Below are 15,327 nucleotides of genomic sequence, written 5' to 3' on the forward strand. Positions count from 1 at the left end.
CTCAGTTAATAATAAAACAGGTGTATTTATACTGCACTTACATTAAGGCACTCAGTTAATAATTCAATCAATATACATCAATGCAAACAGTTATTCTAAAATGTACTTGTAATAATTATTTACCCACTAAGCTAACAAGTTAATTACAGTGTTAATTACTAGTTACATGTTGTGCTGTCGTTTTGTGTTAGCACCGCAATTGCAGGTGTTGTTCTGTCTAGTGACCACTGTACTTTTCATACTTTTTCGTTTCGGTCAGACCTTTTGGATTGGATTAATGACAAAAACCGAGCTTCCGCTGTACTTCATGGTATGATAGCATAGGTATCACAGCCTGTTTAGCAGTTGAGATGCTTTCTGATGTCCTCAAAGAGACACCTGAAACTGTCATGTGTATCATCTTTGCAGCTCGCCATCTTTCCATCTGCACGTATTCACACCGCCTCCGACTCGGGATCAGAACACAAAGCCGCTGTTGATTGAATTGCGGGAACGCTATAAGCTGCGGCTCCTCTTCCTCCCACCTTCGTCTCCCACTCGCTTTGGCACTGCTCCCGCTCGTAATTCCTGCGAATTGTTGGGCTTGTTTGCAGCTGTTCCTGCGAGGCCGTGTTTATCTCCTTGTCTGATGAATTGTAAACGTACGGGACGGCTGCTTGTCTTTAGTGTCAGTGGCAGGGATCAGAGATCGTAGACGCCGTTCCCTCCCTCCATTTACACATTGCGAATCACATTGGGTTTACTGTGAATGAGGCAAAGCTCATCTCAAGGATGCACCGTTTAAAGTGTCTTAGTCATTAATTTACTCCATCTGCATTACGTAACTCAAACAATTAGAAATATTTACTCTCAGTTTATTGATGTTTTACGCTGGGCTCTTATCCGCCTCATCATGTTCAGTGTATGTTACCTCGTTATCATTTACATACTAAACAGCACAGTGCCTATGTGGCTGCATGTGTGAGAGAGATATGCGCTGAGGTGCACGTGTACATACAACCAGGGGTGCATTGTTGTGCTGGAGCCTCCCAGGAGCACTGTGTATTTGTGCAGATATGGTTTGGCATGTAGTGTGCAAGCAGCCGGGTGGCCTAGAAACAAGGCGTGCACACCAGGGATGACAATTCACCCTACTGTAGTGCCCACAAGCAACACACTTAATGCAACAATGTGACCTTTGAGCAGGCAGATCACATAGACACAGAGAATCAAGTATGGCAGCGCGGTGAATAAAAGACAGCAGAAAATGTAGGCAGTATTCAAGGAGCCGGCAGCAAACTGCACATCTGGGCTAATAAAAGCTACAGGGAAATTGCTGCCAGCGTTTCCCTTCCAATCTCCCCAGTAATTCCCCACGAGCCTTGGCATTAGCGCCTTAGCGCCATCCACCCCCCAACATCTTTTTCATGAAGCCGTGTGAAAAACTGTTTGCCCCCTTCCTGATTTCCTTTTTTTTTGCATATTTGTCACACTTCATCAAACACATTTTAAATATTAGTCAATGACAACTCAACTGAACACAAAATGCAGTTTTTAAATGAAACGTTTGTATTATTTAGTGAGAAAAAATCCAAACATGCCCCTGTGTGAAAAAGTGATTCATTGAGATCTATCAGTCTGGAAAAGGCCTTTATATTATAAAGCCTTTTCTAAAGCTTTGGGACTCCAGCCAACCACAGTGAGAGCCATTATCTACAAATGGTGAAAACATGGAACATTGGTGAACCTTCCCAGGGGTGACCCCAAGAGCGGGGTAATGACTCATCCAAGAGGTCACAAAAGACCCCACAACAACATCCAAAGAACTGCAGGCCTCACTTGCCTCAGTTAAGGTCAGTGTTCATGACTCCACCATAAGAAAGACACTGGGCAAAAACGGCCTGCATGGCAGAGTTCCAACACCAAAACCACTGCTGAACAAAAACAACATTAAGGCTCGTCTCAATTTTGCCAGAAAATATCTTGATGATCCCCAAGACCTTTGGGAAAATACTCAGGTCTGTGGTCTGACGAGACAAAAGTTGAACTTTTCGGAAGGTGTGTGTCCCATTACATCTGGCATAAAAGTAACACCGCATTTCAGAAAAAGAACCTATCAACAATAAAATATGGTGGTGGTAGTGTGATGGTCTGGGGCTCTTAGAGATGAAATCAACTTGGGTTCTGCAGCAGGACAATGATCCAAAACACACCAGCAAGTCCACCTCTGAATGGCTGAAGAAAAACAAAATGAAGACTTTGGAGTGGCCTAGTCAAAGTCCTGACCTGAATCCTATTGAGATGCTGTGGCATGACCTTAAAAAGGCGCTTCATGCTGGAAAACCCTCCAATGTGGCTGAATGACAGCAATTCTGCAAAATTCCTCCCCAGTGCTGTAAGAGACTCATTGCAAGTTATCACAAACGCTTGATTGCAATTGTTGCTAAGGGGGGCCCAAGCAGTTATTAGCTTTAGGGGGCAATCACTTTTTCACACAGGGACATGTAACTTGGGATTTTTTTTTCTCTTTTAATCATAAAATGTTTCATTTAAAAACTTCATTTTGTGTTCAGTTGTGTCATCATTGACTAATATTTAAATTTGTTTGATGACCTGAAACATTTAAGTGTGACACATGCATTTTAATTTCTGCTGTTTTTTCTATTTCAACTATTTCAACTTTCTCCTTTTAAATTTTCATCTCGTAATTATGACTTTATTCCCTATAATAGTTAGACTTTTTTTCACCTAACATTATAAATTTTCCCAACCTAATTTTTTACATTTTCCTATTGTTACTTTGTTTTGTTTTGTTTCTCCTAATATTATGACTTAAAAAAATAACGTCTTTCTTTACCATGTCAACTTTATCTTACTAAAATGAAGTTATTTTTCCTCATAATATTACAATTTTTTTAAACAAAAATAACAACAACAGAAAACAAACAAACCAACAAAAACAAAAAAACAAACAACCAACAACAAAAAACTATTTTGACTTCATTCTTGTAAAATTACTGCTGATTTTTCCATTTCTGCAGATTTTTTAGTTTTCTTGTTAAATTATATTTCCAAAATGTGCCGTGGGCCGCTACTGCCCCCAGGCCTCACTTTGGAACCCCCTGATTTAACCCAATTAAAATGTTAAAACTTCACATGCACCTAGTGTTTAACCTTTGCAAAGAAAAGCTATCCAAAAGAGCCAGTCAGCATGATAATGAAGCATGAAAAAACTGTTAAACCCTCTCATTATCAATAAGCAATCATGCTTGCTCATTCCCAGTCAATGTTGGGATTAGTCCGGCACCATAATTAGGTCAAATTCCTGGTCTTTGTTTTCATCTGCAGCACACCGCCAGCCTGTGCAACAATGTTTGACTCGACTAAGCACTGCACGTGCGTAAATCTGTAAGTGCAACGCAAAATGCAGGTTGACAAATCAACACTCATGAGCAAGGGTTCCCACTAAACTTTTCTGTGTTCATTGCATTTTACAACCTTTTTCCCTCAATTCCTCTGAAGCTGGCACTGAGCATTGATATTTGGTGTAACGTTACTGCACCGTTGAAGACATGTTCTGGATTATTCCTGATAATTCAGATGATTTGGGATGGCAACAATAGAAACTAGTCCAAGCAAATAATCCTGAAATGCTCCTAATTTGCTTCCTGGCACGCCGACTCTAGCAGATGTTTGTCAGTCAGTTTGGGTGGTGAAATGCAGTCAGATGCAAACCGTGATTAATATGTTTTTGTGACCATATTAGAGACCACATAATGGCTTGGCACATGCCTGATGGTAATCTCTCATTATCAGTGTTGCATTCTTTTACGTGAGCTTCTATTATTTGCTATTCATCATGCTGTACATACTATGTATGATGTGATTGATGTGATGATATCGAGATAGATTTTTGATTGACTGCTACCCTGCAAGTAATAATTTACCCTCCCTTCACTCCTACCTCTTCACAGCATTGTCATTTATTGTGTTGTTTTAAGTGAACGGACTCCGAGGGTGTTTAATTGCTCAGCAATGAAACATATTTCTGTCTCGGTAAAGCATCTCCGCCCTGCATGTAACGTGGTTGAAAAGCCAGGCCAATGTCATCTTCAGAATTTGAAATGGCAGCCAAAAGGAGATGACTGCAAAGCTCATAGAGACAGAGTGCAATCTGGCAAGTGTACTTTCAGTCTGGCACAGGGGATCAGAGAAGAAACGGCATTGGATTACAGCGATGCTCGCCATGATAATGCAAAACTTTAAATTAACGCAGCAGGCTTAGCACCACCGACTTCCGTCTGGAGCAAGAACGACCCACACAACAGTAGACAAAGTCTTATGAAACTTGATTATGCGATGTCACAGTCATATATAACACACCACTGGAGTGCTTGGTTGGGAAAAGCACGCTGTGGGCACTGAAAGAATCCATTTGATTATCCATGCGCAGGCCACAATGTATATTTGAATAATCAGAGAGAGAGTGATGGATTTCTTCTGTCTGAATGGCACTGAATGTATCGAGTCATTGGAGACTGAGCCTCAAATGTTATTTGCTGTCGGAGCCATTACTCCGACGGCAAGCTGACATTCAGTAATCATGGCCTCGTGACCATCATGACCGCCCAGCATTAGGATTGTTTTAGTTCACAAATGCAGTCAACCAAAAGAGAAAGGAGAATGTTTTAATGCATTCTCTCTGCAGCTGACATTTCGTCCTTCCGTAACACTTGTTTCAACCTGATGGTGATCTTACCAGACGTCAACATGGTCTTCATGTCCAATGTGGCCTTTTTGAACACATGGGAAGGAATGTACACAGATGCAGACATTAATGGTGGGTTACGGTAGACTCCTAAGTTCCATCCATCCATCTTCTTCCGCTTCCGGTTGGCCCAGGCTTCCCTCTCCCCGGCAGCTTTGTCCAACTCATCTCAGCAGATCCTGAGATGCTCCCAGGCCAGCTGTGAGACATAGTCTCTCCAACGTGTCCAAGATCATACCGATCAGAGGTGCCCTGGACACCTCCCTAGGGAGGCATCCGGGAGGCATCTTAACCAGATGCCCAGGTCTCAACATGGAGGAACAGCAGCTCTACTCCGAGTTTCTCGTGGATGACAGTGCTTCTCACCCAGCCAACCTACAGAGGAAACTCACTTTGGCCGCTTTGACCTGCGTCCTTTTGGTCACTAACCAAAGCTCATGACCCCAACTGCATATCTCTGTCGAAATTATTATGATTGAAGCAGTTTTTTATTTAGAATTGTGTATCACAAACATTTGGAAACTTTGGTGTTACTGAGACAGCCATAGCTGCAGAATACCCAAACAGCCATCAGCCGTTTGAAGGTCTACTTTTTTTGGCTGTGAATGTCTTCTTTCTGAACGCAACCATGTGATGCCACAAGGAACTCCACTGTCGACCGTTTTCCAATATGTGGAAGATGTGGACACTAACAAAGCTAACATTTTACCCCCAAAAAATGTTCTCCTGACAACATATGGACTTAACCATTTTCATATTCCACAATGCTAAAATGGACGGGAAGCACAGTGTGAGTCACTTCACACTTTAGAACTTTGACACCTGACTGTAAATAACATCTGACAGGTTTGGCAGCACCTGGAAGTCATCCATGCATATAGAAACCAAAAATCACTCTTGGGGTTAGTCTATCTTTCCAAGTGAGCATCCGCTTTGTGACAGTCGAACGACCCTGACCCTTGGACAGAACAAAGGCTTGAATTGGGGTGTCAGTTTGCCTCAACCAACTGGTTTGAGGGGACAGAGAATAAAGAATACTGATAAGTCTGATCTTAGTGTTCCTGCCTAGCTGAGCAATGCGAGGAAAAGAAGTCAACCTGTAATATTCACTGCGCATACGTTTCTAAAAATAAGATCTCGCTTCCAAGATGACAGTCGGCATCATCCTCTGATGCTCACCCAACTGCAGTCTCAACCGTCTTACCCCTGTTGAAGCGTGGCCTTTGTCTAATGTTTTATGAAGACATCAGTGTGATGTTCCATTCATGTCTGATTAGATTTCCATTTAGAGAATTCAACTGTGCAAGACTATAGGCGACACGAGGGTGGCATAGTTAAGGACTCCAGGATTGGGGGCCAATAATAGCTGGTGCTTTTGAGATAAAGAACATTGCGTGTCATGAGAACACAGCGCCTGTTGATCTTTGAAAATGTCATCTTCTGTTCTGCTATTGTACTTGTTATTCGCTCATTTGTGTATTCGCCACGGATTATTCAACAGTGATAGAATATTTATTTGCAGACACAGCTTGCTCTTGGCGAAACGGAGAATCAGAGAGCAGCGCAATTGGAATTTTGTAACGCCACATCGAGCATTTCCGTTTTACGACTGCCACATGTGAACATGGGGAGCACTGTATCGTGTCCCCTGGTATCTACTTTACCTGAAGTAATTAACAGAAACTTTGGCAGACGATAATGAGGTACATTGCAAGTATGACTGGAAAAGATTGACAGTACACATGAGGACATGGACACAGCACTGTCAATGGATGGCTCAGAAGATGTGATTACAGAGGTGCAAGCTATAATAAACAACACACAGTGAAACGCTGTTCAGAGAGACAATTAAACTGGGACATCTGCCACCGCCACTGCTGACAAGAGAGGGCTCCCAGCCACAGCAATTAAAGGGCTCTGTATCTGGTGTAACCCTTCAATGTCTGAGCAATGATGCTTCTCGGCACTCAGGACCTTGCAGTGTTCAGGAATTTATCTGTGGTAGCAGATTTTGCACTTTCAGTGTACAAAGTGGTCTCAGTTCAGGCTATATGTTGCGTTTATGGACTGAAGTTTCAAGACACATGGCCATTAACACCTGCAGGAAGTGGAAAGGGAATAAAATACAGATGGTGTCCTCTTTGCAGCTATAACACCTTTTGTATCTGTGGGATTTTTTTCCTCATTCAACCCCAAGAGCATTTATGATGTCAGAGGTCATTGGTGTCGACCGGAAGGGTGATTCACTTTGAGGTCAGGGATCCAAAGCGGTCCAAAATTAGGGATGTGTGACATACACTATATTGGCTTAAAAATGAGATATCGGATCATATCGGTATGAGGAGGTTTTTTTGCATTGTTGAATTATTTCCAAGTTTCACCTTCGGATTGTAAATATGCAATTTGCAATGCCTGTAAACTACAGAGAAACAGGCACAAAACAGGAAACGACGTGAGAACTAAGGAAAAACCAAAACTACAAAAGTCCAACCTGTCATGGGATACATGACATAAAGCGCTGGTAATGCGAGCAGGGAGTAAGTCATTGTCCTTCAGTACTTCCACACCTCAGGAAGTATCACTCCGAGTCACAGGCAGAGTTAGGCCCTTTTTCCATAACTTGTATTTTATATTGCAGTATTTTTTGTGAAATGCATCCAGTGGCATCACAATAAAAGAAGAATAACGTGTTCATGACACAACATTAGTTTGAGGGAAGAACTGCTGTCAATATCGTCATCGGTAGACATTGGAATCGGTAATGAAGTGCTGGACAATAAGTGACATGCAGCTTCTTATGCAAAAAGCCTGAGGGCTAATTCCAACAATGTGAAGGTCTTCTGCAGATTCTGCCATGCTCTCCAATCCATCCAATGCTCTTCAAAGTTTCCAAGCCTCAGTCTCACAGTTTAGAAACCGTATAAGCATATTCTGTTTTCCAGGTTTAGAGTCACCTATACTGTCAGAGTCAGACTAACTCACACTGTGCTGTTCTTGTGTAGCTTCTTCCTCTTTAATTGCTTCCTGTCTTGCCAAAAAACATGAAGGAAGGAACCGCATGTGACCTCATTATTTATTTGTTATTCCTGCTTGCTTCTCTGTCTTACTCAGGAGTTTGATTGTTTAGATCTGTGCAGCCGAGAGATGAACTCCACTTTGCAAACCCATCCTCCTGTTTTTGCAGACTGTGCATATAGTGCACATATGAGCAGGGGACAGCGTGCAACAATAGGCGTGTGGAAAAGGAGAGTGACACTGTGGGTAAGCCGTGGCTGCAGCAACACAACATGCTGTCCAGCTGCATGCTGTTACACAAAAGGATCAGCTTCATGGCTGCCAAAAAGGCTGTTTTTTTTCTCTTTTTTAAATATTGTTGTTCTATGTCCTCCTGATCAGTAGCGCCACAGAGCCCTCCAGTGGACATTTGAGAAAAAGCAACATTCGTCGAAGTAACGTGCGTTCAATGTTAACGACAAGTAACTGTATTCCCCAACTCTGCACATAGTAGCACATACTGCATGGGAAAGAGTGAATGTGAACAGACAGAGAGAAGGTGTGCACCATGATAAATTCCCCAGCAGTCTCGGGCAATGGCACAATAAGGGGATGATGAGTGCAAGCCTGGGTCATTCTGAACAGCAGAGCTGCAGCGGAGGTTGTCTGCCCCGAGGCTGAACTGGAAGATGACTCCACGGGAGAGGAGTGTGATAGCTGAAGGCTCTCCAAAAAACAGAACGGGTGTTCAATCTAATTCAAAAGGATCAAATTAGAAGTGAACAGGACTAATTGAGCAGTGTTTCTGTGCATGATGAAATTGTCATCGTGTCTGCTTCCCGCTGAACGAGTAGAAGGGTTGCCGATCCAGACGTATTAATCCTTTCTCCCTTTCTCTCTCCCACAGGAAGTCCGGCCAACCTGACGTGCAGAGCGTTCTTTGGCTATAGCGGTGATATCAGCCCGCTCATCTACTGGATGAAGGGGGAAAAGTTCATTGAGGATCTGGATGAGGAGCGGGTCCAAGAGAGTGACATTAAGTATGTTGTTTATTTGGTTATCAATCCAAATGATATGCAATGTTACCTGTTACATCAATCGTATAGTATCTTGATTATGATGTGGGCTTGTTGGGTGCATCAGAAGATGAAGAAGATAGATACTTTATTCATCTCCAAGAGAAATTCACACTATAGACAGATTCCGGCCAGGGAATCCTTTAATCATCTTTATTATGTGTGTGTGGGTAGTTTATTTGGTCATAGAACACACACACATCGTCCCTTTATGACCAATTCTGTTCATTACTTTTATGGACAGAATTCCGAGGTGCAGCCGAGGCGTTCAGGGGATGCGCTTTGGTGGCTGCAGGATTGGGTCTCTGCGTTTTGCAGATAAAGTGTTCATGTTGGCTTCATCGGGCCATGAACACTGGGTCGGTTCGCAGCCGAGTGTGAAGCAGCGGGGATGACATTCGAGGTTCTCTCCCAGGTGGAGGGTGGAGTGCCATCTCTGGGACGAGGATGAGATCCTGCCCCAAGCGGAGGAATACCTCCGGGTTTTGTTCACGAGTGAGGGAAGGATGGAACGCGAGATCGACAGACGGATTGGTGCGGCTTCTGCAGCGATGCGGACTCCGCATTGGTCTGTTGTGGTGAAGAGCAAGCTGGGCCAAAAGGCAAAGCTCTCAATTTACCTGTCGATCTACGTTCCTACCTTCACCTTTGGTCATGAGCTTTGAGACTCAAAGGTAAGATCGCAGGTCCAAAAGGACAAAATCAGTTTTCTCCAAAGGGTGGCTGGGCTCTGCCTTAAAGATGTGAGAAACACTGTCATCCAGGAGGAACTCACAGGAGAACCACTCCTCCTGTCCATTGGTAGGAGCCAGATGAGGTGGCTCAGGCATCTGGCTAGGACGCCTCCTGGACACCTCCCCGGGGAGGCCGGTAGAGGCCTCGGGGAAAACCCAGGACACGTTGGAGGGAATATGTCTCTCAACTGGCCCGGCCCCCTGGGAAGAGTTGGACAAAGTAGTTGGGGAGAAGGAAGTCTGGGCTTCTCTGCTTAGGCTGCTGCCCCCACAACTTGACCTCAGATAAGAGGAAAACAATGGATGGATAGATGGCGAACACACGCAGAACGATGAACGTATTGTGTCTGTCTCCTTCTTTCCTCTTAATAAGCACAGTGTGCCATTCACTGAAGAGGCGTTCAGGCACACTTCATATTTCGGAGTGTTACAGGAATATAAGCTATTTTTTAATTAAATACTCCTGCAAAAACATTGCAAGCTCCATAACCTTGATAGAGAAGGGGAGAAACAATACTGAATTCAAGAAAGAACGCGTAGCAAAGTACTAGGGTATCTGTTACAATAGGACTGTAATGAAAGAGTAGGAAGCTGAGCACAGGTTGCAAGGGGGGACGGTTTAAGGGAAACACATAAGAGATTGTGTGTAATGACGATTGTACCGACTGTTGAAGTTTCCAATTTACTTATTTCTTATGGGGAAAAATGTATTTGGTTTTTGTATTCGGTTTTTGTTGGTCCTTTGGAATGAACTGATGACAAAAACCAAGGTTAGGTTTGTTACCTCTAAGCAATCTGAACAAAACACTGACATCTTAGCTTTGTGTTATTGGTAACAAAGCAAAGTAGCGTAATAACATCTGATGTCAGAGCGATTTGAATGTTTTTGGGCGCAGCAGGAAACCCTTCAGCTCTGTTTTTAATTGATAAAGTCTCCAGGAGGAAGACATCACGGTCCTTGTGAAGTAGAAATCCTATCTCATGAAAAAAGGCAGTCTAATGAAAAGGTTAACGTTGAGCAGTGTGACAAGGCTGAGCGGAGGAGCTAGCGGCCCAGTCTGTGATGTCTGTTAGCATGCTCCACCCAGTTCTCGCCACTGTTCTTCTCGTGAAAGACACCGAGCCAATTAGAGCCTACAGAGTTCCTGGTGGACAGCATGATAGAGACGAGGACGTGTGCTTCACGCATGATCAGCAAATGAGGGAACAAGCTGAGCATATAACCCCGAGTCTCTTTCAGTGTGGGCATTGCGCGTGTACTCTCCAATTCGCTAGTTGTGTTGCTGTTTGCTGCAGTCTGCCCTCCCCTTTTTGTTTTTATTCATTTAATGTGTGTCCCTGTGCTACTGTGGTATGTTTATTTTTTGCCTACAAGTTACAATAAGGAACAATTCAACATAATCATTTCTGTATAAAACTTGAGCAATAGCGCAATGGTGATAATCAATAAATTAAAGGCGTTTCCTAAAAATATTGAATTTTGCATAATGGTACATCGTTTTTGCCGAAATGAAGCATTTTCAAGCTTGGAAATGGCAAAATGTAATAAAATCCAAATGTAGGCATTCAGAGGATGCATTCAAAGAGGTTGCGATATGTCGAATTCTACACTGGTCGCTGGGTGTCAGTATTGTTAATGTAATGTTCGGTGAGACACACAAGCACCAGACTTGATCGCCGGAACAACAGGCTTATATTGCAGGCACAATAATCCCTAACATGAGCTATTGTCGCGGCCGTAGCCCACAGCAAGCTAAAACTTAACTCTGAACCCCCGATGTCACTTCCTGTCCACCCCCCACTCAGCTTCCCTTAGCAACCGAACATATTAACAACGACACACTCAAGGATGACTTTTATGTAAGTCTTAAACAGCTAATTTTCGGTCATTATGTCGACTATATTGGGTAATGCAAGTTTAAAGGTGACTATAGGGGTGTTATTTCATTACAAGAAGGCTCTAATAATCTTTAAAAAAGAAGTACTTTAGAAGCTCGTAAACAGGTTTTCTATGCTCTAACTACAAAAATATTGGATATAAATAAGAACCCTACTTTACGGAAAATCACTTATTACGGTGGGGTATGGCACTAATTAACTGTGATAAATGAGGGTTACTGTACGATTATAAAGACTGTGTAATCCTGATGCTTTGGCTACATTTTTTCTCAACCAGTAACTTCTGGAAAATGAAGAAATGAGGATCCTCTTAAGAGAAGGGTTATATTAATTGCATATATTATATATTGTATATATTGATTAGGGATATCCGATATTGGCTTTTTTGTCGATATCCAATATGCCAATATTGTCGAACTCACAATTTCGGACTTCGATATCAACAGATATCGATACCGACATGTATAACATCACATATCTCCTGTCGTGGAATGAACACATATCGGTTGTGGAACTAACAACCGATATGTGCATCAGCAGTTAGCTTCTCGACGTGGCTGTAAACAACATCTCGCGTAAGCAAACTACCACGTCTGCCTGCCGATATTTCTGCGTTTTTTTTTTTACAGGCCGCTACGTTATAGACATATGAATGAATGAATTGTGCACGGGAATACAGTGTTTTCCACAACATGCGAATTATTCTCTCAAAACCATGTTCTAATGGCCAAATCATGCAGCTATCAAAGGTAATTGTTAAGTCTTACCTGTGAAATGTTATTCCACTGGGATTTGGTTTGCAGCAAATGAATGAGGCATTTTCACTTCTCTGACTCTTGCCACATCCAATATGGCGGCGACGTTGACGTACGGCTCAGCGCTCGATGCGCCGTCTACATATATGTGTGTGAGCTAGCCCGTTCACCATTAGCGGCGTTTTGACAACCTGACAACCCACCGCATCCTGCCACCCCAAACACGGTTAAGCAAAGCATATACTGCATGTGGACTGTTATGGCCACAGTGATGTTGCTTATGGCGCTTAAAGGGCTGTATCGCTTTTAATCATAGGGGAAAAACCCGATGCCGATATTGACCAATATAAAACATTTTTGCCGGTGGGATGATATTATCAGACATCCCTAATATTAGTCCGTTACAAACATACATAATAGCTACTTCAGGGCATGTCATTTGAAAGTAGTGCGTATTGTGTTGCTGGTCCCTCATGCCACAAAATGATAGGCCTTAAGATGTCATCATTGTGTTGTGTCGGCCATTAAAAGATATTTCACAGCAAGCATTAATATTGCAATTTTTTTTTTTTTACTTTGCACAGGCAATGCCCAATATTGCCACAGCAGCAGGGCTTTCATTTGGCAGTAAATTGAAGTCTGCTTTGTTTAGTCCATTCATTGATCAACACAAATTAGAGGACTTTCCATATTCAGGTTCCCCGCGGCAGGCAGATTTATGCCCAAGTGGCCCATGTACCTCCTCACACTATTAGCCTCATGCATCATTACGCGTACGCTGGAAATAGCTGCAATTTTGTAACCTTAAAAGCCTAATATGCTCGTCTATCATCAGAGGACTTGCACAGATGCCCAGCAGGAGATGTGCTGCACTTTGCTTTCCTGTTGTTTCCTCTCGATATTCTGTGACAATATAGCGACTGTATAAGGCAAGCAGCCTGCATGTGTGTGTGTGTGTGTGTGTGTGTGTGTGTGTGTGTGTGTGTGTGTGTGTGTGTGCGTGTGTATGTGTGTGCTGTTTTTAGCAGACAATGGCATGGCGTACGGTGGTTGTACTGTGCCTGAAGTTGGTCACAGGTCCGTTAGAGTTTGAAGCAGAGCATGGCAGTAGACATGTTAACAGTTTTAGGAGGTTCTGGTAATTGGGTCTGACAGTAGAGATGTGCGAGTCTTGAACTCACTGCTAGCCTTCTTAAAAAAGGAAACCAGTTAACATGTCACACATGTCAACACTCATTTTGCAACTGTTAACATAAATGAATAAGCCCTGTGGAAAAAGCAACAGATCTTTAGTGCCCCATGAAATTTGTTTGACTTTTTTCTCAAATTCCAGCACCTCACAGGTGCTCGACAAAAACAATAGTTTTACTGACTCGTCCTGACGCGTCCTCAACAAAGACTTGAGTTTCACTGACACATGCCATGGATGCTCTCGGATGACTCGCGTTCTACTTACTCATGGGTGTTCCATGAAGACTCGAGTTTCACTGACTTACAGGTGCTGACTCACAACAACTTGCATTTCACTGACTCAGGGGTGCTCGACAAAGACTGGAGTTTCACTGACTGACGGGTATTCCCCGAAGGCTCAGGTTTCAATGACTCATGGGTGCTTGATAAAGACTTGAGTTTCACTAACCACGGGTATTCGATGAAGACTGAAGTTTCACTAACTCACAGGTGCTCAACAAAAACTCCTAAAAAAAAGTTTTAGGAACAAAAAGTTTCAATGACTCATGAGTATTCAACAAAGGCTCAAGTTCCAATGACTCACAGGTACATAAATAAAGACTCAAGTTTCACTGACTCCTTGTGCTCCACAAAGACTGACTGTGGGTACTTGACAAAGACTCAAGTTTCACTGACTCACGGGTGCTTGACACAGACTTGAGTTTCACTGACTCCCCAGTATTTGATAAAGACTCAAGATTCACTAATTCACAGATGCTCGACAAAAACTCAAGTTTCACTGACTCATGGGTATTCAACAAAGGCTCAGGCTCCAATGACTCACAGGTGCGTGATAAAGACTTGAGTTTCATTGACTCACAGGTGCTTGCCAAAGACTGTAGTTTCGCTGACTGGGTACTTGATGAAAACTCAAGTTTCAGTGACTCACGGGCGTTTGACACAAACACGAGTTTCACTGACTGACGGGTATTCCACAAAGACTCGAATTTCAGTGACTCACAGGTGCTCCATCGAGTTTCACTGATTCAATGGTGCTCGACAAAGACTTGAGTTCCAATGACTCACAGGTGCTCGACAAAGACTTGAGTTTCTCTCACTCATGAGTGCTCGACAAAGGCTGGAGTCTCACTGACTCACGGGTGCTGAACTAACACTTGAGTTTCTCTGACTCATGAGTGCTCGATGAAGGCTACAGTTCCACTGACTCACGAGTGTTCGACGAAGACTCAATTTTCATTGACTCATGGGTGCTCGACAAAGAATCGAGTGTCACTAACTCACCGATATTTGACGAAGACTGTAATTTCACTGGCTCATGGATGATTGGTAAAGACTCGAGCTTCACTGCCTCACGGGTATTCGACAAAGACTGGAGTTTCACTGACTCGTGGATGTGAGAAGAAGACTCGAGTTTAACTGTCCCACGAGAGCATGGCCAAGATTTGAGTTTAACTTACTAGTTGCGCATGTAGCAAGTTTCTGCGCTCTGCGACGAATGACTTGAGTCAAGTACCCGATTCTCTTCAGTGAGTGACTCATATAAATTGGAGTCGGTTACAGGAATGAAGTTCGTCATCACTACCTGACAGTTGTACCTTTCATGACAATGGCCCTCAGTTTGCGGCCTTCATTGGTCCTCCTAAACGTCAGTCAATGAAAACATTCAAGAAAGCCAACTCAAAAAATTCTTAGTATGGCTCCATCGTGAAAATGGCTGTTGGAATGTTCAGGGTTTAGGCATTATTTTGTCAGTATTACAATTCCCACACAGGTCAGATCACTGTTTCCATCCCTCACTGATTATTGGAGAAAGCCGAGGAATCTATGGAGGCATTACTGGTGCACTAGATGGCTGCTTTCTGCTTTGACGACCATTATAATGTCACTGGCGGCAGAGCTGCCGCACCCAGCAGACCAGAAGGTGCACACGA

The 15,327-nt window shown here is 43.1% G+C and overlaps 1 protein-coding gene across 2 annotated transcripts in view; it reads left to right on the forward strand.

The window, feature by feature from the left end:
• The window catches only part of LOC129188639 (interleukin-1 receptor accessory protein-like 1), a 210,332-nt gene that overhangs the window by 176,659 nt on the left and 18,346 nt on the right, over positions 1-15,327 (forward strand). For both annotated transcript variants that reach the window (XM_054789477.1, XM_054789485.1), the window contains exon 7: positions 8,649-8,781. In XM_054789477.1, coding sequence (XP_054645452.1) covers positions 8,649-8,781 — 133 coding nt within the window. The remainder of the gene's footprint in view (positions 1-8,648; positions 8,782-15,327) is intronic.

The sequence above is a fragment of the Dunckerocampus dactyliophorus genome, chromosome 1 (assembly GCF_027744805.1).
Source record: "Dunckerocampus dactyliophorus isolate RoL2022-P2 chromosome 1, RoL_Ddac_1.1, whole genome shotgun sequence".
Classification (NCBI taxonomy): Eukaryota; Metazoa; Chordata; class Actinopteri; order Syngnathiformes; family Syngnathidae; genus Dunckerocampus; species Dunckerocampus dactyliophorus.